We start from the raw sequence: 26,967 nt of genomic DNA, 5'->3' as shown, positions 1-26,967 counted from the left end.
TACTTTTCCTTTGTACATGATTAGAATAAAGATGCAGTCGATAAACACATCAGAGAAATAAAAGAAGGAACAAAGGTTATTTTAGGTTAAAAGTTAATCATCTAAGTAAAAAGGGCCTTTCTTGAACAAATTTCTCAAACATGTCAATTACAAAGTAGTGTAAACTGTCATTAACAGAAGGTCATATATTATAGAATTTCATACATCATATCATTGTGTTCTTGGGACTGATATAATATCGTCATTGGACAGATGAGAATTTGCCAGTCATTTAAATAGATAATTAAAAAGATAAATTAAATAATCCATATGCAATGACAAATATATTGTGTTAATATCTTTAATATTCACCTTTTCATATATTTTTTCATATAAATTTCCATTGTGCAACCTTCCCCAGTCACACAGAAAATATGTTAAAGGTTATTTTCATCCTGATGTAAGCAAAAATAAAATTCATTTTGGCAAGCTAAAAGGGGACTGGCAGTGCTACAGGTACATACATATGATATTTCAAGTGGTTCGGTGTAAGAATATTATCTGAGTTTTGACAAAAATACTACCACCATGACACATTTAGTACCTCTTGTTCTCAATATTATGTACCTGACAAAAAACAAAACAAGTTCCCATTTGCAATCACACTGCAAGTAATAGCCATTCAGTGATATCTTGAAAACATGATACAGTGTACAATTCAAAGTGCAATAACATGTCAAAAATATTATTATGAGATTAACATTTGTTAGACGTTTCCATAGATAATTAGCACAGCAGCTCCCCTTGCAAAGTCTTTCATTTTCTAGTTGCTTTCAATAACTGGAAACACTTTAACAAGTCAATGCTGCGTGAGCCTCAGCAAGTATGTTAAATGTTTAGTACAGTTCTTGTACTGCTCTATGGAAAGGCGAAAATGTCCAAAAATCCTTTTCTTGCAGAATGCAATAGTTTGTTATCCTTGTGGAATAGCACCTCAGTGTCCAAAAATTGCTTGAGCTGTGAAGTGATAAAAGAGAAGACAACGTAAGTACAAGAAGGGAAAATATCAGAAAATACACAATAGCAGAATCTATCAAAATGAATCGAGTTGTACTTTTATTTATGTTTTGGAGTCACAAATGCCTCGAAAGATATTGTTGCCGTCCATGAACCACAATGAGTCAAATACGTTTTCCTTGAAATATAGTACAGATGCGAACATTAGAATATCCTACCGACCACAATAAACTGAAGCCACATTACTAAAAGACAGAGTGAAGAACAATCATTTTTAGATATTACCACAAAAAAACTACTCTTTGTCACAAATAGAAGCATTTGTGACAAAGAGTAGTTAACAACAGGTTCTACTTTACATACTAATGCATTCACAGAAAGATCCTCTCTAATAGTCTTTCTCTGTAAATTCTCAACAAGGTTTTACAATAAACCTATGCAAATGTATCTAGTTGGTGAGCAGATATGCAGACACACTACAATTGTTAACAATTGTAACAGTAACTTGATAGTCACCTATTGGTTTTATTAAAATACATCATTCTGATGGACACTAAACTGAGGCAGACACACTTTTATAGAGCAACTACATGTCACAGCCCACCTCTTCACAGCACATGGGATGAAAGAACGAAAGTAAAAAGCTTCAGAAAAATCAAACACAGTACAACAACACACGGTACAGCATGCAGTCACGCAACATCTCAAGGATGAAGCTTCAAGTCATGCCTGGCTGACAACGAGTCATTTCAGGCTTTCACTTTTCTAACATGAACGCTTTTTGATAGTAAAGGGTCAAAGGTCAAATGCAGCTAGATGACATATTTCATCCATATTTTATACTTCAGAAATTACATTTAGCAATCAAGTATTTGTCATGATTGGCTGGTGAATGGAAGTGTTATAATAAGGCAGTAAAATGACACAGCCCCCCTTTCTGCGTGAACAGTAACAACGGTGATATCTGCTGTTTTTTTTCCTGACTTATCGCTGCCAGACTACAGATGGGGAGCTAATTGGTGCTGTGAATGCAGCTGTGCCGACTACTGAACTGTCAAGGAGCTAAATCAAAAGGTGTCTCTTTTGTTAATTATACACAATGCTACAAACAGTCATGTTCCTTTGAGCCCTTTCTTTCCTCAACCATCCATAAATATTTTGGCAGTGGTACAAAAAGAAAAAAAAGAAAAACAATTTACACACAATTATCACAGTAGGATGAGCAGACTGCCTGCAGATGTTTGTTTTGATTATAATGGGGCAGAGGCAGGGCTTTCCTAACCTAGACAAGATGTGTTTCCAACAATCACAACAGAGCGGTGAGCATGCAGTGAGGTGCAAAGCACACAGGAACCCCGTGTTAGAAAGAATTAGTGAGGCCTTAAAAACATTAGCGTCGTATCGCACGCATTTATGGCCTTACTTTATTTCTGGGATTAGACAAACGTGTAGTGAATTCCGTTGCTTAGAGGAGAGGGAGGTGCCAGAGAAACCGGCGAGACAGGAGGAAGAGGAAAAACAGGAGGAAGAGGTGGAGGAAGAGGTGGAAGGGGAGGTGGGGGAGGAGGCGTGGGGATGTCAGCCTGTGGTGGAACTACGGAGCAGAGAACAGAAGGAAACGAGAGAGAGAAAACAACATTGGTTTGTTAGTCAAGTCCCAGGTCTGGGAACGTTTTAAGGCACAATGAAAGCTGGAACTGGTTGAGAACCACACAATGTTGTTTTCTGGAAGGACACACTTTTCTGTCTCCTGCTTACTGATAACACTGAGGGTTTATTAACTCTTTTTTTTTTGCTTGAATAACCGACAGGAATATTCCACATAATAGTTTTTTTTGTTGTGCAATAAATAAATACCTGACAAATCAAGGTAGTCCATTACACTCATGCTTTAAATCCAATATTGCCATGAAGCCGTCCTGCTGAATGATCTGCAGCATTGTCCACCGTGGCACGAGACAACTAGATACATGAAAGGGATCGCTAGCACAGCGCTAACAATGGGCTGGTCGATTCATTGATCAGTCGATAGTCAGAAAATCAATCAGCTATCAACTATTTGGATTGGTTGACCATTTCAGTCAAAGATGAAGTAAAAAGTCCAAACACTTGTGTTAAATGTCTGCGTTCTCTGTCTTATATTCATATCTCTGTAAAAATGCTTTACTCTCTTACTCTGGTATGTAAAAAAACATCCACAAGTGTACATGCAGTATAAACACAACATCTCAGACTTATGGGGATTTCTTTTTTTTTATTATAGATTTTAGGAGTGGGCTGATAAAATAGTTATTGAATCAGTGTGATTTTAGGTTTAGGTTTTTTCTTAAGAATCATAACAGATGATGATTTTAAGGCATTTGAGCAGAAAAACGTCATTCGGTCATTTAATCTGCTTAAAAGACTAAGAAGCAACGAATACTTGAAAAGGCATTCCTACAAGGAGATTTATTTTATAGAAATATTTTCGAGCAACAAATGAGATATTCCTTTCAATATCTCTCTCAATTAATCACAGAAATACCCAAAAATATTGAACAATTTTGAATCTGAAATTTAACAATCAAACACAGCTTTTTAATATTTACCGTGCGTAATTGCGTTGCTGCATATTGCTGCTTTCATGCCAGCATTATTGAAGTCTCTTATGCATAATACTGTCAAAAAAAACAATCTTCTTTTAATTCAGAGATTTGAAAGTGCAGCAGCATACCTTACTTTAACACCAAAGGAAGAGGAAGTCATTGATTCAGTCTCCACTGACAAGATGCCACCAGTTATACTCCCTGACATTTCTCTATGCTGGAAATAATGTTATAATTGTTGACTTTGCCTCACTGTGCATATTAAGCTTCCACACACACTGACAGCTTGAGTGTTACTGTGTGTGACAGATATATCTGTGCATATGTGTATGTGTGTGTGTGTGTGTGTGTGTGCATACGTGTGAGTGAGGCAGACAGACTGACAATCTGCTGCAGCTACAGTGAAAATGAACTTGCCTGTCTGCTGTAGAGTATGAAAGAGATGAAAAGTGAGCGTAGTGTCTTTTATGCAGGTAGAAAGCTATGTTCAAAGCAGCAGCAACGGTATGCAGAGGGAGAGTCGAGTTTGACTGGGTCATTGATCAGCACACAAAATGGCCTCATCAAGCTATTCCTCCCCTGTCTGAAAGATTCTACATGGATTGCAATTAGAGACTAAGAAGGAATAATGTTCAGTTATTAGGAAATGAACAGCCATATTGCTTGACTCTGCACCTTACGCCCTTCTCCTCTCCACTCCATCAATCCAGTAATCTTGAAAGGCTGCTTCCCCCTCTTTATTCCTTCTTCAACCAAAACATGTCAGATTGATGCGGGAAGAAATTTCACTGAAACTGTCAGCGCTGGTGAGCTTATTATTTCTCTAAGTGTTTCTGTGGAATAATGATTTTTACATTCTTTATAAAGCAAAGATGTATAACCTACAATGACCTTCAGGCTCAAATGAACAGATAATCATTTCAAATTGTCAAATGACCAACCTGTGACTAGTTTGCTCTTGAGCGAAGCTTCTGAGGCGAGAGCGTAGGACATGGTGATGATCCTCTCCTGCTCCTGCAGAGCTGAGTCGAGTGCCACAAGCCCAACCTCTGGCTTGTCCACAGTCACTGTGGGTGCTAGGTTCTGCACACTGTCCCGTGCACAAAGACATAAAAGACAACATTGACAAAGCGCAATGCATTGGTAATAATGTGGAAAGAGAGTGACTGCTGTGAGGGTGTTCTTGTGCCACGTGCACAGCTGCTGGGATGTCAAAGAGAAGCCTGAGCTACAGCCCAGCGCCTCTGAAGGTGGTGGGACTTTAGCACCTTGCTTAAGGAAACCTCAGTAGGGTCAATTACTGCCAATAAAGGGCTTGAACTTGAGTATTTTGGTGTAACTGGTTGTTTGGCTCACTCCAAGGCCTTTCTTAAAATCCAGAATCAGCTGTTTGTCAGCAACAATTCAATGCAAAGTCAGTATTTTTTTTATTTACCTGGACTTTGCCAAGATGCTCTTGATGCGCTCCACCTTACGATGACGATCCTCCACCTCCTGCGGACTGAGAGGCTCCTCAGGCTCTGAATCCACATAGCGCTCCGGGATCAATACTTTTGGAGGCTTGGAAAGCTACACAAAACAGACATGCACTGTGTTCCAAATCACATACTTTCTCTTTTTACTTTTAGTACATACTGCAGCTGCCCTCACAAAGTACATAATGTGGCATTCGGCATGCATTCAAATGGGACACACTATTTCATCCTAACATTGCACCTTGACCTTTGACCCTCTTACATACTGCCAGATCCGACAGGATGCGCAAGGATATCTTGGTATTTATGCTTTACTTGACATGCTCTGTTTTAGGGCATAGTAAGTTATTGGAACACAGACATTGTGTGTTAAGGTCTCAGCTGCTTTATCATCATCATCATCATCATCATCCTGATGAAGGATATGCAGATGGATTTAAAAGAGATAACCAACCTTCACTAAGATAACCAAACTACATGGAGTGAAACTGTTGAACTGTGAAGACTATTTCATCCAACAATGAGGAGCAAAGAGTAGCTGCACATGGCAGATGATAGGACCGGGCTGTAAGCTCTTCATTGCAAAAAAGTACTTTATTCAACAGATCATTATTTATAAGTTAGTTTTAATAATGTGAGATGTCTGTCAGTTTTCTTCCAACTCATTTGTCTGCCTCACAGAACAAGCACCAGGTAGTTTGTTTTCACACCATTGAACAAAAGAGGGATGCGGATGATGATGAGGATGATACCACGGTCTTTCCAAGAACACAACAAGCAATCCTTTAATGTCCAATAGAAAATGTTTTTTGAAATGTGTTCACTGCGTGGTCAGCGATAGGCTTTTTACCCATCCACGATATGCCTTGGATATAACCAACAATCATGTTCAGGCTGACACTTGATGTGTATCCTGCAGCACGACATAATAAATTCAATATGTTGACTAAAAAGAGCAATCTTAGTGATTTGGGGTGTGTTACTTGTTTGACCGTGGTTGCACACTCCAGTCCTTTGGTCGTCCTTGGTTGAGCTTTATGTTATTTCTTCTACTGTACATTTTTACACTTATGTTATTGACAATAAACTCCTGTATTTCTCCACGGCTACAAATATAACTTACCTCTTTGTTAAGGTCCAGGTCATAATCTAGGGGTTCCAGGTCGACCTCATGAGCGGGAGATGCCGTGGCGGTGGAGCGCAGAGTCAGCCATTCGTCAGAGCGGGAGCGCGGCCTCTCCTTGTGCTCGGGAGGTGTTTCCTGCCCCTGAACGCTCCTAACGCCCTGCGCCTCCTCCCCTTGAACCGCTCTCTCCAGCAACTGCAGGTCAAACTCCTGCTCTCTTTTCCACTGGACAACGTGCACAGACAAAACATAGACTGTGAAACACATTACAGGTTGCTGTCATAGGCAAATCATCAAGTCCATTTGAAAATGACTTGTTTCATTTGTCTTTACACATAAATTCATCTAACAAGTTCTGTACAACACACTGAGAGAAAGAGAGAAAGAGAGAGAGAGTGTGTGTAAGTGTAAAAAAGAAAAAAAAAGAGGGATCATGCATTGATTTGAGTATGCTTAAGCTCTCAAATCACAACATGCATGTAAAATCTCTACAACAGTGATAAAGAAGATAACACAATGCCATTGACACAAACAGGAAAGATCACTTCACTCATACTGATGACAGTTTCACCAAACATGACCATGTTGCATGTATTCAAAGAAAAAAATATAACAAATAAAAAACATGGCAATATGAGTCCATTAGAAAATAATATTTATTTATTTATTTGCAAACATTCACATTTTAAAAATGAAGCATTCTTATCACTAAGAATTAAATTTACTTTTGTATTAATATCAGATCAAGACTCAAAGATTGAAATCACTTAACCTACATTTGATATGAAATGGATGTCATACACATTAGCATTGCCTAGCTAAAAGGCTTCCTCTCAAATAGAGTGGTTAATGCGACATCAGTGGGCCCGGTCCATAAACACTCAGAACATCATAATCTTCATTTAAGTAAAACAAAAAATGCCATGAATAGATTAAGATGAATTGGCTTAAAAAGGCATTTCTCAGTGAATGTCAATGATTTGTTTAGTAGAAAATAAGTAGGCCCTTTCTTTCTCTTACTCACACAAACACACACACACACACACACACACACACACACACACACACACACACATATAAATGGACTGCTGCGAGATAGAGACAGCAACAGCATTGACGAACAGCAGGCATTGATATCTAAATGAAGAAAGAAAGCAGCGGTTCGAGCTAACCGAATAGCCATAGTCAGAAAGAAAGCAACCATAGTTAAGAAATTGAAAGATCAGTAAGTTGAGGTAAAAACTAAATGGATAAAGCAAAGTTAGGGTCTATGACGAGTAATTATGGAAAAATAGCTATGAATGTAAACAGTTGATGTCATTGAAGGCCCATGTCTGTGGTAATTAGTGCGTTAAGTGTTTGATAGACAAGATATATTATTCATAAAGCTTTTGAGGAATAATACTTTTCCCTATTCATTGTCAAAGTTAATTATTTCCTCTTCATAATGATTACTGGTACACATTTCTTGAGCTACAGTCAATTGTTAAAGGGACAGTTCACCCCAAAAATCCAAAATACATCTTTTCCTCTAACTTGTAGTTAGAGGAAATTTAGAGGACTTGTAGTTAGAGAATGTATCAATATATATTTGTTTGGTATGAGTTGCTTAGTTTTGGAGTTTCATGAAACTTGTGATGTTAGAAAAAATAACAGCAACGTTCCTTTCCAGAAATCAGTAATTACTCAAGATGATCAAAAGCTACACTATTGGATTATCTTTGCACCTGATAGCTCCAAAGTTTGGCAACTCAAATCAAAACGATCTATCTTGATGAATAGCACTACAGGTGAACTGTCCCTCTAAGTGTAAAGCAGAAACTGTTATTCACTAATCCGTATAGACCTTTTTTATAGCAGACATTTTGACATCGAGGACAGTAGGAAAAGCACAGATGTAAATAATGACAATAATAATGTTGGCCACATTCCATTTAGCAGCGTCAGTATCTGGCATGTTGGCTTACTGCTTAACGGTCATGGCTAACTGGGACACCAGAACCAAACAGAGCCAAGGTTGATGTTATTAGTAATTTTGCTTTTCCTACTATTACAAGTCCAAGTATCTGCTGTATAAAAGGTGTCTTAAAGTTGTAGAAACAAGATGCATGAATTGAGCACAGTTAAAGCCACACAGTGAATTGCCATATTTGTATATATACTTTGTAATGTCCGTAAGTAAGAGAAGACAGACTACACTAAGTAAAGGCACTCGTTACTACTGTAGACCGCCACTCTCGGTTTGGTTGTCGTCATGCATGGGAGAGTGACGTGTGATACTGCTCTAGTAACATACTGATCCCAAGTCGGCTGAAAGTGGGCGCGAGGAAGAGGTGCGTGGCGATAAAGAGCCGTGGCGGTCTCCGTGGCTCAGGGTTCGTTTGCGCTGGCGGACGAGGGCCTTCTGGTGCCTCTTCATCCTCTCCAGCTGCTCATCAGCACTCATCTTCCCCCTCTGCTGTTGCACCGGGTCCCCAGAGTACAGACGCTCCAAGGCACTTTTTGGTCTCTCCTGAGAGGAGTGGGAGCAAAGAGAGTTGAAAACATAAGCAAAAGGTGCAGCAGAAGGCAAAAAAGAAAACATAGAAACCTAACATGAAGGTAAAAGCTCATGTTAATAAGGAACAAGAAAGGAACACAATACAAAATTCAGTTTTTAGCACTGAGACAATTCCAAGGTTGTAATGGGAGCATACAGAGAATCTAATACGCAGTTATATTAAAAAAAATTAAAAAGTGTCCAGTCCCACAAGTGTATAATTTTGTTCTACAGGATAGTGCTTGTTTATAGAGAGTTGTACCATTTGATTCTACAATACAGGAACATATGACTATTGAGATTTGAATCTAAAGATCATGTCGTAAAAATGATCACAATACTTTTTGAACAGATTGATTTTTATTTGCTCTTAAATTAAATCATCTGGGGTTTAAAACACATCATTAACTCAAATGATACCATTCAGCAAACAAGCTTATCTCTGTTTGCTACAGTTCATCACTATTTAGAAATAAATGATTACTTTTTATTCAAAACAGAGTTTTCTTTCAAGTCTCCAGCGCAGAAATAAAAACATGATCCCTCACTGATTCCCACCGGTGAACATTTTCAGCTGGGTTTGATGGAGGACTTGGGCAAGCCATAAGTATTCGTGTGAGCTCCAAATATCAAAACATTTAACTCTCAATTAATTCTGCCTGGAATTTCATAGATATCCTCTGTAATTGGAGTTATTACTGCATGTGTGCTGTCTCTCCACTGCTTTGGGTACTCACTTTTGATTCACTCTTTACGAGTTAATCGGGAGATACACATGGACAGAACCTACAAGTTCTGCTTCAGCAACAAGATGTCAACCATGACACCTAATGACTGGCATGAAGACAGAAGCCCACGAAAACGAGCTGGAGCAGATGAACCGATCTCATATTATTCATTCATTATTAAATCAAACAAAGTTTCTTCTGAGCCTCACCTTCATGCCGGCAGCTGAGGCCGCTCTTCGGAGGGTCACATATGAGGAGATGCTCGAGGACTGATTGAGCCGAAGCGAGGAGCCCGCAACTCCTGAGGGGAAAGGGAGCAAACATAAAAAAACACTGTTCTCAACTTGGCAACGATGCCAAAAGCTGGGGGCAATTTAGTACCAAAATAAATATGCTACAGCTAGATCAATGTGTTCTACTGTACCTCGGCTGGGTAATGTCTGGTAACCGTCATGTCCAGACGCTACGGCACTGATGTGGCTAGAGCCATCTCCAGCTCCCATGAGCTCTGGATCACTCAGGAAAGGCCGGAGCTCCAGCTGAGATCCAACGACAAAGATGAGAAACATAAGGAAGTGAAGTGTAGACTTTGAAGCAGCACAAACACACACATAATGTATGTACCTTACTGTCTCCATTAGTGTACTGGCCAATCTCTCTGTCCCTTTTGCGTTCATCTGACTGTCGTTTGAGGCCGCGTACAGAAGTGTGTCTGATGACCGTCGTCTCCCGGGGCAATGGGGGCACTGCAGGGGCATGCTCATCAGGACTGTAGAGCTGAGGTAGAGGAGGTCTGGGAGGCACGTCTTCCACACTCTGCACACAAAACAACTGTGAACTATAGCTGCATACTGAAAATGACACTCAAGCACCTACCTCTCATCACTATGTGACATCATTACTTTCTAAGAGACCAAATAAACAGCAATGATTTTCTGATGCTAGATACACACACATGAATTCTACGTGGATTAAGTCAAAAATGGCAAGACAAGTAATCATAAACTAACAAAACGAGAGCTATATCTCGCTAGTGTTGTAATGTAAATTACTGATAAATTGAGAATATTCTGGGAAAACCTACAAAACATTCACTCATTCACATTTCATCTTCTTTCATGTGAGGATTTCCCATTCTCTCCTCAAATTCAATGTCTTCGTTCGTTTTGAAATGTTGATTGTATAAAACAGGCCATCTAAAAACATTACCCTCATAAATTGTGATTTTTCCATCATTTCTGACATTTTTTAAAGGACTAGCAAGTATGGTGCTCTATTAGACAAAATGGAATATAATATTAATAAATATGTTTTCCTGAGTGTATAATCACCTGTAAATAAGAATTGTTGTGTTTTCATTACATTAGAATGAGATGTTAAATCTTCATACCAATGAGTCCGCTATGTTTCTACAGTAGCCCAGAATGGACAAAATCAGACACTGCCCCTTGAAATCATGAGGCGTTCCCATTTTTTCACTAACCACAATAATTCTCCCTTCAAACTTCACGCAATGAAAATGTTTGCCGCCAAATCATACACACTGACCCTTAAACCCAACAACTAATTCATTGATGAAAAAAAAAATAACAGTCTGATTTAAAATGAAAAATCAATAGTTGCAATTGTTTAACTTGTGCGGAAAGAAGCGTAAATGGAAGACTGACCCAAAAGTGAAAAAGGGAAAGCTTTGTTTGCACCATGCGAAAGTTTTGACCAATCACATTGGTCACACAATTGCCCTTTCGCAAAGCCCCACTCCTCCTCAGCCAGCTCTGACCAGGGTCCGACAGCTCCACGGACTTTTATGTAATGGTTTTAGATTTTCTTTATTTTCTGGACTTTTAGCGAGTCAGTTAAATGTTTTGTAGTGATCATATTTGTTACACAGAGCGGTTGGAGGGAGTTGGAGAACGTTTAATTTCTTTGTAAAAACATGTGGAGCTAACATTAGCAGAATACGTAAGCACATCATTAACTAGCATTAGCATATATATATGCGACGCTAGCTACTGAAGGTATACTGAATGTATAAACATGCTGCTTTAGCAGTGAATTTCCCTGCTATTCAGGGCTTTACAGGAACAATGTTGCTCCTTAAATTAATTGTCTTCTCTCTTGATCACCAGGCGATGTGGTGGTTCACTTTTTAACCGCAATCTATCGGCTTTATTTCAAAAAAATTATAATACTGTGTGACACTAGCAGGTAGCGACGGTGTGGGCTCAATGGTGACTTTGACAGCTTGACGGAGTAGCAGCGGGGGCAGGTTTTAGCAAAGGGTCAATTGGAGATGGAATTCAAAAAGTGTGACAAGTTTAGTCAGCAGTCAAACTGCATAATACAAAGACTAAATGCAGCTTTGTTTTTTCATACGAGTTGAGTAAGAACCAGCTGTTGCAGGGGTCACTCACCCATTTAAGCCCACTGGTAATTGTTGCATCCACCCAGTGATGTAAGGGCTGCTGGCTGGGGCTGGAGGAAAGGGTCGGGGTGTGGCTACTGGGGCTGAGGTGGGGGCTGTGCTGCTGCTGCTGCTGCTGCTGCTGCTGCTGCTGCTGCTGCTGCTGTTGCTGCTGCTGCTGTTGCTGCTGGGACAATCTCATCTCCATAGCAGACGGGCTCCCAGACACAGAAGGCACTGATGACGCCGACACTGAAGGCACAAATTTCCTCTCTAGGGAATTCAATGAATATGAACATGTAACATGAATACACACACGCTGTAAAGACAGTGCTTTCTTTTCCCATGGGAAATGTTCAAGGCATTAGTATTGAGTATATGATTAAGAGCTTTAATGGTGAGATACAGTAGCATGGCCACGTGGCTTGCACTGCATTGCACAAACAGCAAATATCTTTTGCTTTGTACACATGAAAGCTCCAGGTGTCTCACCTGGGTTGGTAACAGAGGAGATAGTGACTTTGTAGTTGGCTTTACTGCTGCTGAGGCCTGCAATAACATCCTCAATCCTCCACAGCTCTTTTCTGATCTGGACTTTATCTTGCTGCTCAGAAGAGGAACACATAAACACAGTTTCTTTAACAAACTGTAAAATAACGTGTATACCCAGGCAATGTATGACTGATGAGAAGTCATCTAATTCGCCAAAATACAGTTTTTTATCTGAAGCTGATCCTCTGAAGAAATATCAACCACACAGAATGATTTTCTTTGTCTGTGCAGATGAAATCAGTAGTCAGTTACTCATTCCCACACACACAGAGATCACTGAGCCACAGACCTGAGAGAGATCGCTGCGGTTCATCTGTCCCTGCAGGGCCGATTTCAGCCAGTCCACATCTCTCTCCAGTCGGCTGTACTCATTCCACGCGTTCTCCATCTCCTGCAAAAGAAAAACAGAACACACTCCATGTTTGAATGAGAACCAAAACAGATTTTAGATACTGCACTCAATGGTTTTAGGTTCCAACCCGTCTCCAGACCTTCATAGTGAAACTTTACAAATGCATATGGCAAAGAGCTTGTGTCTTGAGTCATTTTATTTTAATTTTAATCATAATATCTTAATTGAATCTTTTTTTTTTAACACAAAACATTTGAACACAACCAATGTGGTCAGAAATGTCTTTGACCCGGATAAAAAAATAGTCTTGTTAACTCTTGTAATGTCTTGCAGTTTATTCGTAAATGTTCTTTTTAAATGTATCTTTTTGTTTTTTTAACACTGAATATTTTGAATATCACTGAACATTTTGACAAAAGCATTTTTTAGTGCAACAGACTGACGTACGCATGAGTTTCTTTGAACCTCAGGTTTGTCCCCTAGCACTCATTTTGATAATCACAGTCAACCTGAAACATTGTGCCAGTTGCAAGTGTTAGCATGTACTTGCATGTAGCACTGGACCCAGTCTGAGTGGTTTGATTCAGAGTATCTCACATCCCAAACCTAAATTAAAACTGTATATCTCAACAAAGAAGTCAAAGTAGCTGCATATTCCAATACAAGCACAATAATGTGAGAGTAGCTTGTCTCTTACTGTGGAGACTTGAGATATCTCTGCCCTGATGTGCACCACATCCTCTTGTAGTAATCTCTGCTGGTAGGCAATCTTCTCAGCATGGGCCGGCTGATCTCTGTACTGCTCCATCTGCTGGTGGGAAACATCCAGCACCGACTCCAACTTGTCCTAGATAAGGGAATGAGAGACGCTGTCACAACACACACAAACGCATATTGAAATACTGCACAAACTAAAGAAAAAAAGCCAACTATATGTTATGCATCAAGACAAAAACCTTGTCCTCCTTCAAAGAGCGTATCCCTTCCTCCAGCTCCTGTAGAATCTTGTCTTGTTCACACAGTCGACTTAATTTCACCTATTTACAAAATAAGAATGCAGGAAAAGAAAGGATAAAATCACATTCAGCTCTCATTCGTATGAGTCTCTGTTTCCCTCCAATAGCACCACATATAGATATAATGGGACATCAAAAGAGGAGAGAGATAAACCAGTGACTGGGCTGATGAGATACAGCATCTGTTTACAACTGAGGGCGGCAGCTCCATTCTAGTCGTGTTCCACTATATTCTAACAACGCAGACAGATAAGACGAATTGATCGTCTGGTGCTGTCTTCGCCGTCTGTAAATATGTCAATAAGGCTCATCTATGTGAAAGGCCCAGAGGAATTCCTCTCATCAGTGCAGTGAGAAATATCAAAAGGCTCCATACTGTCTAGTTTGGGGGTGAGATCTGGTAATACCCATTATGAGTAATCATAATCAAAAATCCATATTTCAAATTCACTTTTGGAGAAAACCGTGTTTATTGAGAGTGACAGATTTGTTTTCCCAGAAATGGGTTATGTGTTTATGAAAACAACATAAGACTGCCTAGTTCACAGTCTTTCTCACACAGTGATTTTTTTTCTCAGATCTATTTATCATTCTGTTCAATTAATAATTAAGCTGTTTTTATTTTTGCTGCCGTATATTGTTGTTTTTAATTGCATGAAATATTCATTGTTCAGACAATTTACTGGCAATTTCTTATAAATTGTTAAAGTGGAACAATGCTAATGATGAAAAGCCAGGACATCCATCTTATTTACCTCCATTCAGCAGAAAACAAAGAATGAGAAAAGCAGGGTCAGGCAAATCAAACTGAAAAATTTAACAGCTCAACATCTAAAACTCCCATTACATGTATTTTTCCCTTTAAATTGCGAGGAGGAAAATAAAAGCTGTGGTCGATACTCTCAGGCCCGCACTGTGCAGTGTGGATGGGTGTCCCCACAGTGTTGCAATGTACATACGTTCCCTTCCCTCCGCAGCATCTGTTTACCACAACTTAGGAACACACACACACACACAAACCACACTAACACACACAGTAAAGTCAGACTAAAGTCAGCTGCTTCTCTGTAGTGGATTGTAAGAAGTCAGAAAAGGAGATCTTAAAGAAAAGGAAGAGACGGATAAAAAGATTGCTTATCAGACGGTTTCTTTAAACCCTGAAAAAATAATGATTCACTTACATCAGCATCACTTTCTGCTATTTTCACAGGCCTTGATGGTCTGTCTGTTTTTAAACTCTCACGTCCAGTAACCTGAAATTCCACATAGCCACAAATACAATAAAAGGTTTAACATCAGTTATCAAATAGCATCTTTTGAACATCTTTACTTCAATACTTCCAGTGAACAGATAACAACAGCTGTGTGGATTTTCAACATAGAGTGAGGCTGCTATAATAGTCACGCCGGATGGTTTTAAAGTGGATACAACGATGAAAAATACATTTAAAACAAAAAAAGAAAAAAGCATAAGCTGGTATAAGAAAACGTAGCGCAGCAGTGCAAAAACATTTATGCAGAGAAAGTTTCTGCATCTTTGTGTTTGGAGAAACTCTAAAAATCCCAATGCTGCTCTTTTTTGTTGAGTGTAAACAGGTCTTTTATGTATGGTCATTTTTTGATTCAGAAAACATTTTGGAAACAAAAAATAAGAGTCAAAGTGGCCCCTAGTTTCATGACGGTGTGGTAAGTACATGCTCGTAAAGGAGCAGTGACCGTGTGGTACAGCTGCCTATAAGAGACTGAAATGGTGTGAATAATAAAAAACTATAAGCTGCATGTGCGTTCCTGCACCAGCCATGGCATTATGCATATCATGGACCTCATCACAGTTTAACATAACTTTGTATAAAATCTTCAAGAGAATCCCCATCATCTTAACAAGAGTCTACACCATGCTAGTAGCTCTGTAAAGGCTGTGCTTACGCATAGTGGTGCTTTAAATGAAATGCTAAGGTCATCATGCTAACATGCTTACAATGACAACAACATGCTGATGTTTTGGTGAATTGGTATTATGACTACTTTGTTCACACTCTTAGTTTGGCTGGTATTAAACCTGCCAGGTATTAGTCAAAAAGTTGACCTGATGACAGCGCTTGATGTAGAGTCACCAAAGTGATACTATATTATTTTTACTGCGGGTGGCATGAATGTATGCACCAATTTCAATGGGAATCGACCCTGTACTTAGTGATTTCAGTCTGGGCCACGGTGGTTTGCAGTAATTTTGAAATACTTTCACCTCAAAATTCTCATTTTATGTAATGTATAATATCACTATTATAAAATAATCATTCAGGAACACTTTCTGGAAACAGTCCTATTGTCTAAGTGACTTTATGATATTCCTTATTTGCCATCAGTTGAATAATATAAGGCCTGTCAGTCTGGGAGTCCTATAAAGAGATTCTTCAGATAACGGGGCAGAGATTTGTCTGCCAGTTATCTGTCACACTGAGTAATGCACAAAGCCAAAATGTGTGGGTGGAATATTTCTAACACACCCACACCAGGATCACCACACCCAGCACAGCGGTATGGCCCAGTGCGCATGAGAGACTCAGTTTAAGGGGCATTTCACCTATTTTACATGTCAGAGAAGTCACATGGAGTACTGCATTGCCTGTGAGAACAGTTTTACAATGTTAAAATTATTTCTTTGGTTTTTGAGACAGCTGAAAAAAAGTGATGACCAGGATATTTTAGCTTGGGCTTGGAGACTGCAATTTTTCCAAAGAAGACCTGCGGGACATTCTCATTCCCATACATTGAGTTCAAATTTTGACCACTTTTCTGTAATCCGTCTTTTGCAAGTTTACCAAGTTGTGTGTTAATACAATACTACATTTATGTAATATTTCAACTCCGAGGTGAACAAACACACCAATTCACGTTATCGTCTGATTGTAGCAGTTACCACGATGAAACTAGAGGCCCTAAAATATAAGTAGTCCAATTGCCAGAGTATTTCTTACAGAGCACCATTGGGTCATTTGTATACTCAAACAAGCAAAACAATAGCCAACTGAAGATGTCAAACAGACATCTCATACATTTACAAATGCTTCAATACATGCAAGAAAGCCATTTGAGAAAACATTTTCCTTTACATCAAATCTCAAAGCAGTGTTGGAGTATCACACATGATTGGATAGGTATCCATGCTCATAATCCTGCATAACGTCAAGGGATGCATCACATTCCTTCTGAAAAGCAGTGTTTCACTTTGTATGCACACCGTCCTTACATTCCAACAGTACCCAAAACTCTGAGGAGTGGAGTGTTCAAACACATTGCGTACTGATACGATCATCGGGTCAATACTTTGGATCTGTTTTGAAACAGGAAATGGAGAGGAGTCACAGGACGTACTGTACATCATTAGATGAGCTCCATCCTTCCAAAACACAACCCAGATTAATCATTAATGCATTGTGGTGTTGAAACATACAAATAAATAGGATCAAAGCTTTGCACAGGTGTAAATGGAGTGTCTGCCAATAGCTAGCTAATGAGAGAAAGAGATTGCTTGGACACAACAGTAGTAGGCCTTTGCAATTAGACAATTTGTAACTCTGACACAGGAATTGGATTTCACGTGACTCAAACAGTTTAGACATTCAGCCATGTGCTTCAAAACTTAAATTCCCATTGTGATAAGCTTAACATCAACATGTTTTAGAATGAGATAACTACGTCACAAATGCTGTATCTGAAAGAATTATATATCACTCAATAGAAAACATTGCGAAAAACTGAACTTCAGAATTAATTAAAGTTACTACAAGGAACTTAATTTTGTGTTACTTTTGGCGGTCCCTGAAGACGAAAGTGTTTGTGTTTCCGAGCACCCTTTAAAAACTCTCATTTTACTGCAGCCCTCCCGTGCCTCTCTTCCCTCCACAGACCCAGTGATACGGCCTGGGCCATGAGCAGTGGGGTGTCAGTGTTTACTCGCAGCGGGTACTGGCAAGCAGCGAGGCACAGACCTGCTCCTGGCCAGAGGAGCAGACGCTGCTGCCGGGCGCAGAGCTTTCTTCCTCCTGCCGGAGCTTTCGATTGCAACCCGCCCACCACAGACAGATCCAAATCTAGCTTTGCTTTGGATCTTACGCAGGTCATGAAGAAGCAAATGCATTAAATTGTTTCATAACCAGTTCAATGTTCCTCACAGTAACTTTAAGTAAGAAGCCAAACATTGGACTATTTGTTGGATCCACCCAATTATTGAAAACATATATTTGTATCCTCAAGTGGATAGTGTACATCATAAGAAGACAATGAAAGTACATGTTAATGTCATAATAAGGAGAGAGTAGAAAGCTCAGCTTAGAACAGAGGAAAGACAGAAAAAAGGGGAAACAGGGAGGCAGATGTTGGAGGCAGCAGCAGGAGAACAAGATTGCAGTCCAAAGAAGGGAGATGAAAAGGATAAAGTGGCATTTACTTTGTTGGGGCCCACCTTCAGATCTAGATACTCCAGGTCCTTCTTCAGTTGTATGTAAGTATCATCAGCCTTTAAATGAGCAGTGGAGAGATAAATCATTTGAAATGAAACTACAAAGGAGAATTGGTGACCAGATGATTCCTAAGGCCTTCATTTGCTGTTCAGGCCTGACTAAACATACATTTACTGTTTAAATTAGAGTGTCTTTTTCTATATCTGTATTTCTATGTATAGATAGTAAAGTCAAAGTGTAATTAAGTAATGGTGTAATTTTTGGACTGGTTAAACGCCTCATGCTTGACCTCATACACAACTGAGCAACACAGGTCTTGAGCATGACATGTGGTAAAACTGTGTGATTCCATTTCTTCATACACATGGAGGACGGTTAGAGAATGGATGGATTTTAGAAACTGGGTGGAGTTGTCATTACTGAGCGCCAGTGCAGCTTTACTGTGATCTGCTAGTCTCACAGCAATGCACTGCATGTCAACAGGCTCATAAGGGAGACTGGGGCCTAATGGCTGCTTCAGAATGAGAACACTAAGAGCAAAAGATTTATCAGAGCACAGAAATGTAGATAAAAAGTGTGTGGCTGCCCAAACTTATACATCATACAATGGAAAGTATAAAATGCATGCACAGTTGACAAGTAACATGCTTCAAATATGGCATATTTATTTTTATAAATAGTACAACACAAGCCTCTGAAAGCTTTTTTCAAGATTCAAGCAAGGTGGATGAGTGACAATAACTTTAAAGACACTAATGGAGAGCTAAGAGGGCACCTGGACAATCTGAGGGGCAACACAGCCCATGCCAAAGTGGTAGAATGAACAAGACAACCAAGCAACACCAACAGATTGTCTTATGAATGACATGAAGGTGATGTTTGGGATTGGCTGGGATGGGGGGGGGGGGGGGGACTCAATGCACTGACAGGGGTTGCAGAGTGCTGTAGAGGATGTAAGGGAAGTACAATGGCCCCTGACCTGCATGCTGTGGCCTAGTAGGCCGTTGTGCTGGTGGTGCTGCAGGTGAGCGAACGCATCGCTGGGGCTATGCACACCAGCCATCTTAGCCTGGTGCCTTCGAAGCTGAATGAGGAGCAGAGTCAGCTCCTCTGGCTGTAGCCAAGCCCGGGTTTAGGGGCCGGAGGCCAGCGAAAGCACAGAGGGGAGGGGAGAAAATACTTGAGAACCATCTGGGCAGTACAGTGGCTGAGCTGCAAGTAGCTGAGACTGGGAGGATGATTTATTGTGCTATTACAGATTGTTTGAAGATAATAGTTATCGGAACACTAGAACAAATAGTGTGGCAAAACATTTAAAGCAGCTTTATAGAGGTTCACAAAGTCAGTCAGCTCCAGAGTCTCTTGATACTGTCCCCGAGATGAAATTACTAATCAAAATTTAGAGTGACTTATTCCTGATTATACCTAGATTGGCTGTCCGAGAGTAATGGCCTGGAAGACTATGTTAATACATAAAGACAGATATCTTTAATAATTAACCCACACAAGTAATTATAAGAGGATAATACCGTTTTGCCATGTAAGCTGGGTGCACTGACAGTGTGTGTGATGTAGCCCATGGCTGGCATGGACGTTCTCTCTATTTGGGAAGCCTGCGGACAAACAAAATAAAACTTGTTATTACAGATCTTATAGAGTCAAATCAAACAGAATGTCTAATTCATTAAGTGATCTTCAGTATGTGAGTGTTGAAAGTGAAAGATAAATCACTTGATCACACTGAATCAAAGTTACACCATTGCCTCCAAGTCTGCAAACAAATTTGACTACACAGCAGATTTATTTTTTCATCTATACTTTTATCCCTTTCATCACCCTTACTCTTATTCCAAACAAGGTGTGCCTTGAGTTTTAGACGCTACAGGGCTTAGGAAATTTGACGTTTTTGCTTAACACACAGAATTAGTGAAAACCAGGCCCACCACAGAACCTCAAAAGGACACAAACAACAAGAGATTTAATTAACTACACATAAATTATACTAAACCTGCTTTCTTAAAATAACATTTGTTTGCTACCAGCAAGAGAAGCACTGTAAGCCGTTCCCTTTGAGATTCCCATGCCACAATTTTTTTGCTGTATAATAGGTTTTTTATTTAAATGTGAGATCAGAAGAAAGAGACCGCTGCTGATGTTTGAAATACAGTAGAGATGTTTATAGGGTGCTGAGGAGCCCTGGGCAAATTGGATTAGCTACTAATAAAACATACTTCTTAATGATATTCCACAGAGGTATACAGATCGCTATTACTTAAGCGCAATCCAGCCAGAGAGCAGATCAGCCTCAAAAAAGCTGGATGCACCAAAACTAAGTTCATTACAGACTAAATTTTTTGTTTCCATAAACATTGCTGCTTTGGATCGTGTGGCTCTCTTAGTTAAAAATGTATCTTTCTTGGAAGATTTTTCCATAATTGTGCGTCACTTTGTATCATGGTTATAATTAGTGTCTTTACTCTCATGTGAATGATGGAGGACACAGAGCATCTATGACACTTTGTTTACTTGTGGAAGGAATGGGTTCGTTTTGAGGCCTGTGTGTGTCGGCAAATGTGGTGATGGTTTGGCGGGAGATGTTTTCACATGTGGAGTCTGAGCGCCGCGAAGGTTTTGGGGAACGATGGAGTGGCGAGCTTTTACTCACACTCGCCCACACCACCTGTGGAGTAGGCCTGGGTGTGGACTGTGTGAATCTGCAAATGATTCACATGAGCATCAAAGTGTGTGCGCTGAGAAGTCGGAGCCTTCTCAAGCTCCTCGTGCTAATCTTCCCATGGTGCCCTTGTGAGCTCACATCCCTCAAGTCAATCGATACCTCACATCCACTTTTCAAACCTACCGTGAGAAGGAGACCTTTGTCATTTGGCCCACTACATGTGAATAATCAAATTCTACTTCAGTCCCATGCCAATGACAGAGTACTGCCATTAACTGTGTGCCATTATTAGTGTTAAAGCACCAACAACATCAAGGGTGGAACTTATATCTTTTTTCCAAACCTATTTACCCTACTAGATACACCCTGGACTGCAATATTCAGTTCATAAAGATATTTAAATAAAGAAAAGCTACAAATCCTCACTTGGGAGAAGCTTGAACCAGGGAACGACTGATGTTTTTGCTTGGAAACTGATATTTAATTGATTGACAAAAGGGTTGCTGTTTAATTCTCAATTGATTGACTAATTGATTAACCAACAAATCATGTCTGCCCAGGGGGGACCATGACAGGCCATTGATATCCAAAGCCTTCAGACTTTCAGGGTAAATCTTGTCCACCTACACCGACTTGGCCAATGTCCAGTATTTGTGTTTAAATAAAAACTTGAGTGCATTTTGGATCTGGAAAGAGGCAGATGTTACTGAGCAGCCAGGACATGGTTATGTGTTTGCACTGATGGAAGGAATTAACTTCACTAAGTTTGTTCATCATAATGGATGATGATACTGATAAAAAACAATACATACAACCATCATTACCCTCTGACTTTCTCTTAAAAACAGTAATCAGTAAACCAATATTAGTATGCTTCAGTTCTGAGAGTAATACCGACTTATAATTGCTTGACATGGATGACGTAGAAGAGCTGTATGTTTTCTAACCTGTAGTAGATAAAATATAAAACACCACGGCGTTAATCCAACATTAATCATGAATAGTATTTTATGAATGCCACATTTCTTTCTGTATTCAAGACATTATGCTTCACAGTAGTTGAGCACTTTAAATCAAAGTATTAAGAACTACATGGAATTCTCTCTATCTTAGAGTTTGATTTGGAGGGAAAGTAAATGTTATTTTATATCCTATATAATAATTAAAAAAAAGTAAAGTGAAGTAAATTGTAGATTTCCAAGAGGCAAATAAGAAGTTTACCTAGAGCACAACAAATGCCAGAAATGCCTCTCCTCTCTAACTAGGTGTCCTACCTGAGAAAGATGTGCACAAATATGGCCGGGAGAGCTGGATCTTGTGCTGTCCCCAGGTGCCACTTCATCCAGGGGCCTGACCGTGCGTCTGTCTGAAGGAGTGTGTGGCCGGCGAGGGGACAAGGGTTTGAAGGAGGAGGGGACTGACGGTGGGACTTCACATGGGGACGGAGGGACAGAGAGGGATCGTGGCATCTCTACAGTAACTCTAAAAGATGAGGAGTCTGTGAAGTTGGGACCGGTGTAGATAGGAGCGGTGGGGCTGCCATGACGGAACTGCTGCCGCTGCTGCCACTCATACAGCTGCCATACCATTCCCTCCTTGGTGGCCATGCGCTCATCGGTGGACATGCGGAAGTGGCTGAGCCGGTCATGGGCATACTTGTAGTCACTAGGCAATTTGCATGTTACTGGGGGAGATGCGCTGCCAGACGGGGGACGGGGAGACTTTGGCAATGACTGATAGGTGGCATCCGCCGTGCTGGCCTTGGGCTTTAACGGAGGAGTCCGCCGAGGGAGGTTGTACTCAGCAGAGGAAGCACTGACGGAGAAAGCACATATATGTCTTTTATTTTCATATAAACAAAGTCATATTACCTGTCCACAATGAGAATTCCAGCAATTTAAAGATATTCCTAACATTGGCCACTAGAGGGAGCCATTTACTCTATTTTCATGCTGCTGTGAAAGATTCAAACTGACCTTTTTGGTGGGTCCCCTTTTTGAACTTTGACCCACTGCTTCACCTGTGCCAGCGTATTCTTCCTCTGCACATGTTTCTTAGTGTCTACGTGTGAAACAAAGCCTCTCTGATAGACGAGATTTCCATTCTGTTCTGGCGGCAGAGCCACTTGGATCACAGTTGGCGGTCCGTTCTTGAGGGTGGCATCTTCAGCAAACTCTGGAGAGAGTCTCTCTCCTCGTTCCTCTGCTATGGACTGGCTGGGTTTCACTTGGATCTCTAATCCATACCTCACCTCGTCTCTATGAGCCAGTTGGATACTCCTATCCGCAGGTTCCTCTATGTCTGTGCTGCGACGACCTTCTGATTGAGATGTGTTCTGGTTGATGTGGTCATGGTTGGTCTGCGGGACAGCCTGCTGCACAGCCTTCTTTGGATTCTCCACCTCTCTAAAACAGTGACATGATGATGATGAACAGTTAGTGTTGTTAGTTCTGCCTGTAAGCAAGTGAGACAAATTGCTTTTTACAGCCCATTTTGAATTACAAAGAGTTTGCGGTGGGGTATTAAAGTACTTCATCTTTCAACTACTACACACGCCCACTTTCCTTCAGCTAACCTTCATCTAATTCCTCTTCTTCACATGCTAGTAAGATAAAGTGCAGCACTATTCTTGAAACAAGAGATTTAAATGATGATAAATGCTTAAGCAGTGAATAAAAAGCACAATAGACACTCAAGTTAACCATAAGTGACTCTAAAGGTCATTTTAAAATCCATTCGCAGAAACACTTGAATACATGGTCAAATTAATTGTAGCATTAGAGACCATAAGGAGTTATTCAATACATTTTCATCTGTACTTTTTCAATAGAGAGGAATAAAAAGCAAGTAGAGAACTCTCTGGAAAATACAGGCGGAGTGAATCCCCAGGGCATTTTGTCTTCATGAAGTAGCTTGTGTAGTGTGTCAAGGACTTGCCATTAATTTGGTTTCTCATTTAAATGAATAAATCACTTCAAAACCTAATTTTCAAACAGGTATTGATCATTTTACAAACTGCTTACACTTAAGGGTGGACAAGTTTAGTAGAAATTATTCCAAAGCGATCAAATATGAATCGCAGTAAAAGGTGTATTCAAGTAGATTGAGGTATATGTTCTCATTGTAGATGCAGTGAATTGATCACGTCATATAGAAAAAGAATATTGTTATTAATACTTCACCAATGCTAATCATTTCATATAATTAATGTGTCATTCTAAGGTAACACACTAAGACCGTTATGTAGCGTTGTTGACCACTTAAAAAAACAAAAACTTGTGAGTAATAACTTACATTGGGCTGTAGATGGTGCTACTGCACAGACCATTCAAAGCGTGCAGTGCGTACAGCTCATCCAAGACGTCTAAATGCAGATTGTAATACATGTACTGGACATTCAGCGGTTAGAGTACCTGTCTGTATTGGCAGACTATTTCTGCTGCTGAAATTGAATATTTTTGACAATGAAGAAACGCACACAAATCTGGTTTCTAGATTTTGATTACTACTGTAAATAAGCAGGAAATGGGCTGCAATAAGCCTCGTTTATACCAGACCCACCCAGATGCAGTTTGCGCACACACCACACACACACACACACACACACACACACACACACACATACACACACACACACACACACACAGACAAAAACTGCAGACATCTTAGTGCCCCAGAGTAGACGGAAGGGGCTGGACCTGATGTGGAAGACAGCTCATGCGGTTGAGCAAAAGGAGCAAATTCGAGCTAGAACACAGATATTAAGACAGTAGACAATGTAGTGAATACATAAAAACCTCAACACATAATGTTCCAGCAAAACATATTCCTGTTTGGTTAAATAATGTGACAGCCAGATTTCCTTCACGATATCACTCAAGACATACCGAGTTCACAGACACTGCTGTACTTTAACCCCGTGGGGTGTGAGGGAGGGTTGTTGATACTAGTAGAAGCCCGGCCAATGCGGATAATGATTCCGACTCTGTAGAGCGAGACCAACCTCTTTATGGTGTGACTCTGCTGCATCAGCGCAGCCTGGTTCATGGCCCGGATCCAGCCATTCATGTCCTCCTGTGTGTCCGCACTGAAGAAATATGTCCGCATCCCGCAGTGTTCTGCCTGTGAGCCAATCACAGAGTTCTTATTGTAAATGTAGGAGCGCATTCCTGTATGGCTCGCCTATGAAAGACAGAGAGAGAAAGTGGATATGAGAACTTATTGTCGAAGTTGTGAATAGGGTGCCAGTGAGGCTGATGAGTGAAAAACATTGCTTTCTTGATCTATGAGACTGGCAGCTGTCATCTCAGTGAAGACAAAGTTAACTGCAACATTTTACTGAAAAGAGGGAGGGATTGAAGTGCTGCAGCAAAAACAGCATGAAAAACAGCAGAAATCCAGTTCATTTTTGAACTGTATTAAAAAAGAGCTTCAGCAACACTCTCTTGAGTACGCAGAAATTAGACAGCAACTGCAGCAAACAACTGTGCAGCAGCAACGGAAAGGCAAATGTGATCATCTATCATCTCTTTAGTCAAGACGCACAGTAACACACATCATAAACATCAACTTACCCTTTTGATATTTCTATCTGGTGGTGTAAATCTGAAAGATTTGGTGCCATCAAGCTATCAGGAGGACAAACTGCACCAAACCCAATTCCTTTATACCACCGCAAAGGATCATTCAGCACCGTGTCATAGCTATTCAGTACTGGTCTCCTATTGTTTAATACCTATATGCAAATGTTCTCTTACTTCACAAATCATACAGATTCTCATTTTTATAAATAAGTTGATCTACTCAATATATAATAAAGACTGCAAATGAGTAGTTAGTATGGTTTTTGTGGAAAATGCTAGTTGTTTCTCATTAATTGTAAGATAAATATGTAATATGTAACATAACATATGAATAGTTGACAACAATAGCACAAAAGCATCTGCAACACAAGGCTGAGCTGCATTATATACACCGTGGAAAGACTGTGCCCTTCAGTGAGTTAAATACCTTACCATGCTCAATAAACTAGCGGCTAAATCTGCAAGAATACATTCACAGTAACAAAAAAAGGTCCTAGTAATTATAAAGATACAATTCGGATTCATCAGATGTGCAAGCACAAATGGAGGTCTGTCCTTTTATTAGTCTGTTAATAAAAGGCTCACAGCACATCCCAAATGGTATCACAACTGCTTACAGTTTTAAACTTCCAAGTGAACAAACTGTATTCAGCCATTTGGCTCTTTTGGTTCTTCAGAGTCAAAACAAAACAAAAACCTCATCCCCTGATTCATCAATTCTGAAGACTGTAAAGTGAATGCATCATTCTTTAAAAAAAATCATTAACCTCTAGGCACAATGTGATAAGCCAAACACTGCAAAAACCAACAAGGGACCTGCTTCAAAACAGGTGTAGAAGAACAAGTTAATAGTTTACATTGTATCAATGTACAATTGTATATGTGTATAATATATATATATATATATATATATATATATATATATATATATATATATATATATATATATATATATATATATTTGCTGATGGCAACAAACATCCAAAGAAATACAATGAGATCAGAGGAGTGTGGGGAAAGTGGTGACAGACTGTCATCCCACCACTCCAATGGCGATGAGGATGTGTGTGATAAATGATGTGCAGCTTGACAAGACAAATACCAGAGTCACTGAGAGTATACGGTAGAGACATGAGATTGATCAAATGAGTAATCGTGGCAATGTTAGCACCTTGTTCTCAACATTGACCACATTTAGGGGCTGACTTATACTAATCATGAAATGACTGACACCACCATTATAGGTGATCATCATTGTCGAAGAATTAGAGGTCTATAACAAGAGTTATGAGTCCTGAGGTGATTGTGCAATTGTCCATTTCATTTGAAACCCAATTTTCTGCAGTACAAAAATACAAATTTAAAATAAACAGAAATTCAGTTTTCCTGTTTCATTTCCCAAAATATTCACAGCAAAAGTAATATGGCACCCCTATGTGCTTTGGCATTGTCCATAGATGACTGTCGTTAT

General features: G+C 39.9%; 1 protein-coding gene across 11 annotated transcripts in view; it reads right to left on the bottom strand.

The window, feature by feature from the left end:
* Window positions 1-338: 338 nt before the first annotated feature.
* plekha7b (pleckstrin homology domain containing, family A member 7b) overlaps window positions 339-26,967 on the bottom strand; it is a 62,089-nt gene continuing 35,460 nt past the window's right edge. For 3 of the 11 annotated variants that reach the window (XM_068568908.1, XM_068571202.1, XM_068571455.1), the window contains 22 exons: window positions 24,917-25,095; window positions 22,890-23,318; window positions 22,188-22,728; window positions 19,766-19,849; window positions 19,216-19,350; window positions 18,239-18,292; window positions 17,024-17,107; window positions 14,955-15,026; window positions 13,714-13,794; window positions 13,455-13,604; window positions 12,695-12,796; window positions 12,346-12,457; window positions 11,864-12,126; window positions 10,074-10,265; window positions 9,874-9,988; window positions 9,659-9,750; window positions 8,479-8,694; window positions 6,180-6,407; window positions 5,017-5,150; window positions 4,523-4,671; window positions 2,420-2,590; window positions 339-996 (listed from right to left, as the gene is read on the bottom strand). In XM_068568908.1, coding sequence (XP_068425009.1) covers window positions 2,433-2,590; window positions 4,523-4,671; window positions 5,017-5,150; window positions 6,180-6,407; window positions 8,479-8,694; window positions 9,659-9,750; window positions 9,874-9,988; window positions 10,074-10,265; window positions 11,864-12,126; window positions 12,346-12,457; window positions 12,695-12,796; window positions 13,455-13,604; window positions 13,714-13,794; window positions 14,955-15,026; window positions 17,024-17,107; window positions 18,239-18,292; window positions 19,216-19,350; window positions 19,766-19,849; window positions 22,188-22,728; window positions 22,890-23,318; window positions 24,917-25,095 — 3,570 coding nt within the window. In that variant the 3' untranslated portion in view covers window positions 339-996; window positions 2,420-2,432. Of the gene's footprint in view, window positions 997-2,419; window positions 2,591-4,522; window positions 4,672-5,016; window positions 5,151-6,179; window positions 6,408-8,478; window positions 8,695-9,658; window positions 9,751-9,873; window positions 9,989-10,073; window positions 10,266-11,863; window positions 12,127-12,345; window positions 12,458-12,694; window positions 12,797-13,454; window positions 13,605-13,713; window positions 13,795-14,954; window positions 15,027-17,023; window positions 17,108-18,223; window positions 18,293-19,215; window positions 19,351-19,765; window positions 19,850-22,187; window positions 22,729-22,889; window positions 23,319-24,916; window positions 25,096-26,967 lie in introns of all 11 variants that reach the window. The other 8 variants (XM_068569763.1, XM_068570596.1, XM_068571037.1 and 5 more) reach the window with 8 other exon arrangements.

Source organism: Clinocottus analis, unplaced genomic scaffold (genome assembly GCF_023055335.1).
Source record: "Clinocottus analis isolate CAN_PGR_092001 unplaced genomic scaffold, fCliAna1.0.p SCAF_1, whole genome shotgun sequence".
Lineage (NCBI taxonomy): Eukaryota > Metazoa > Chordata > Actinopteri > Perciformes > Cottidae > Clinocottus > Clinocottus analis.
This window is presented reverse-complemented; position numbering and strand designations above follow the sequence as displayed.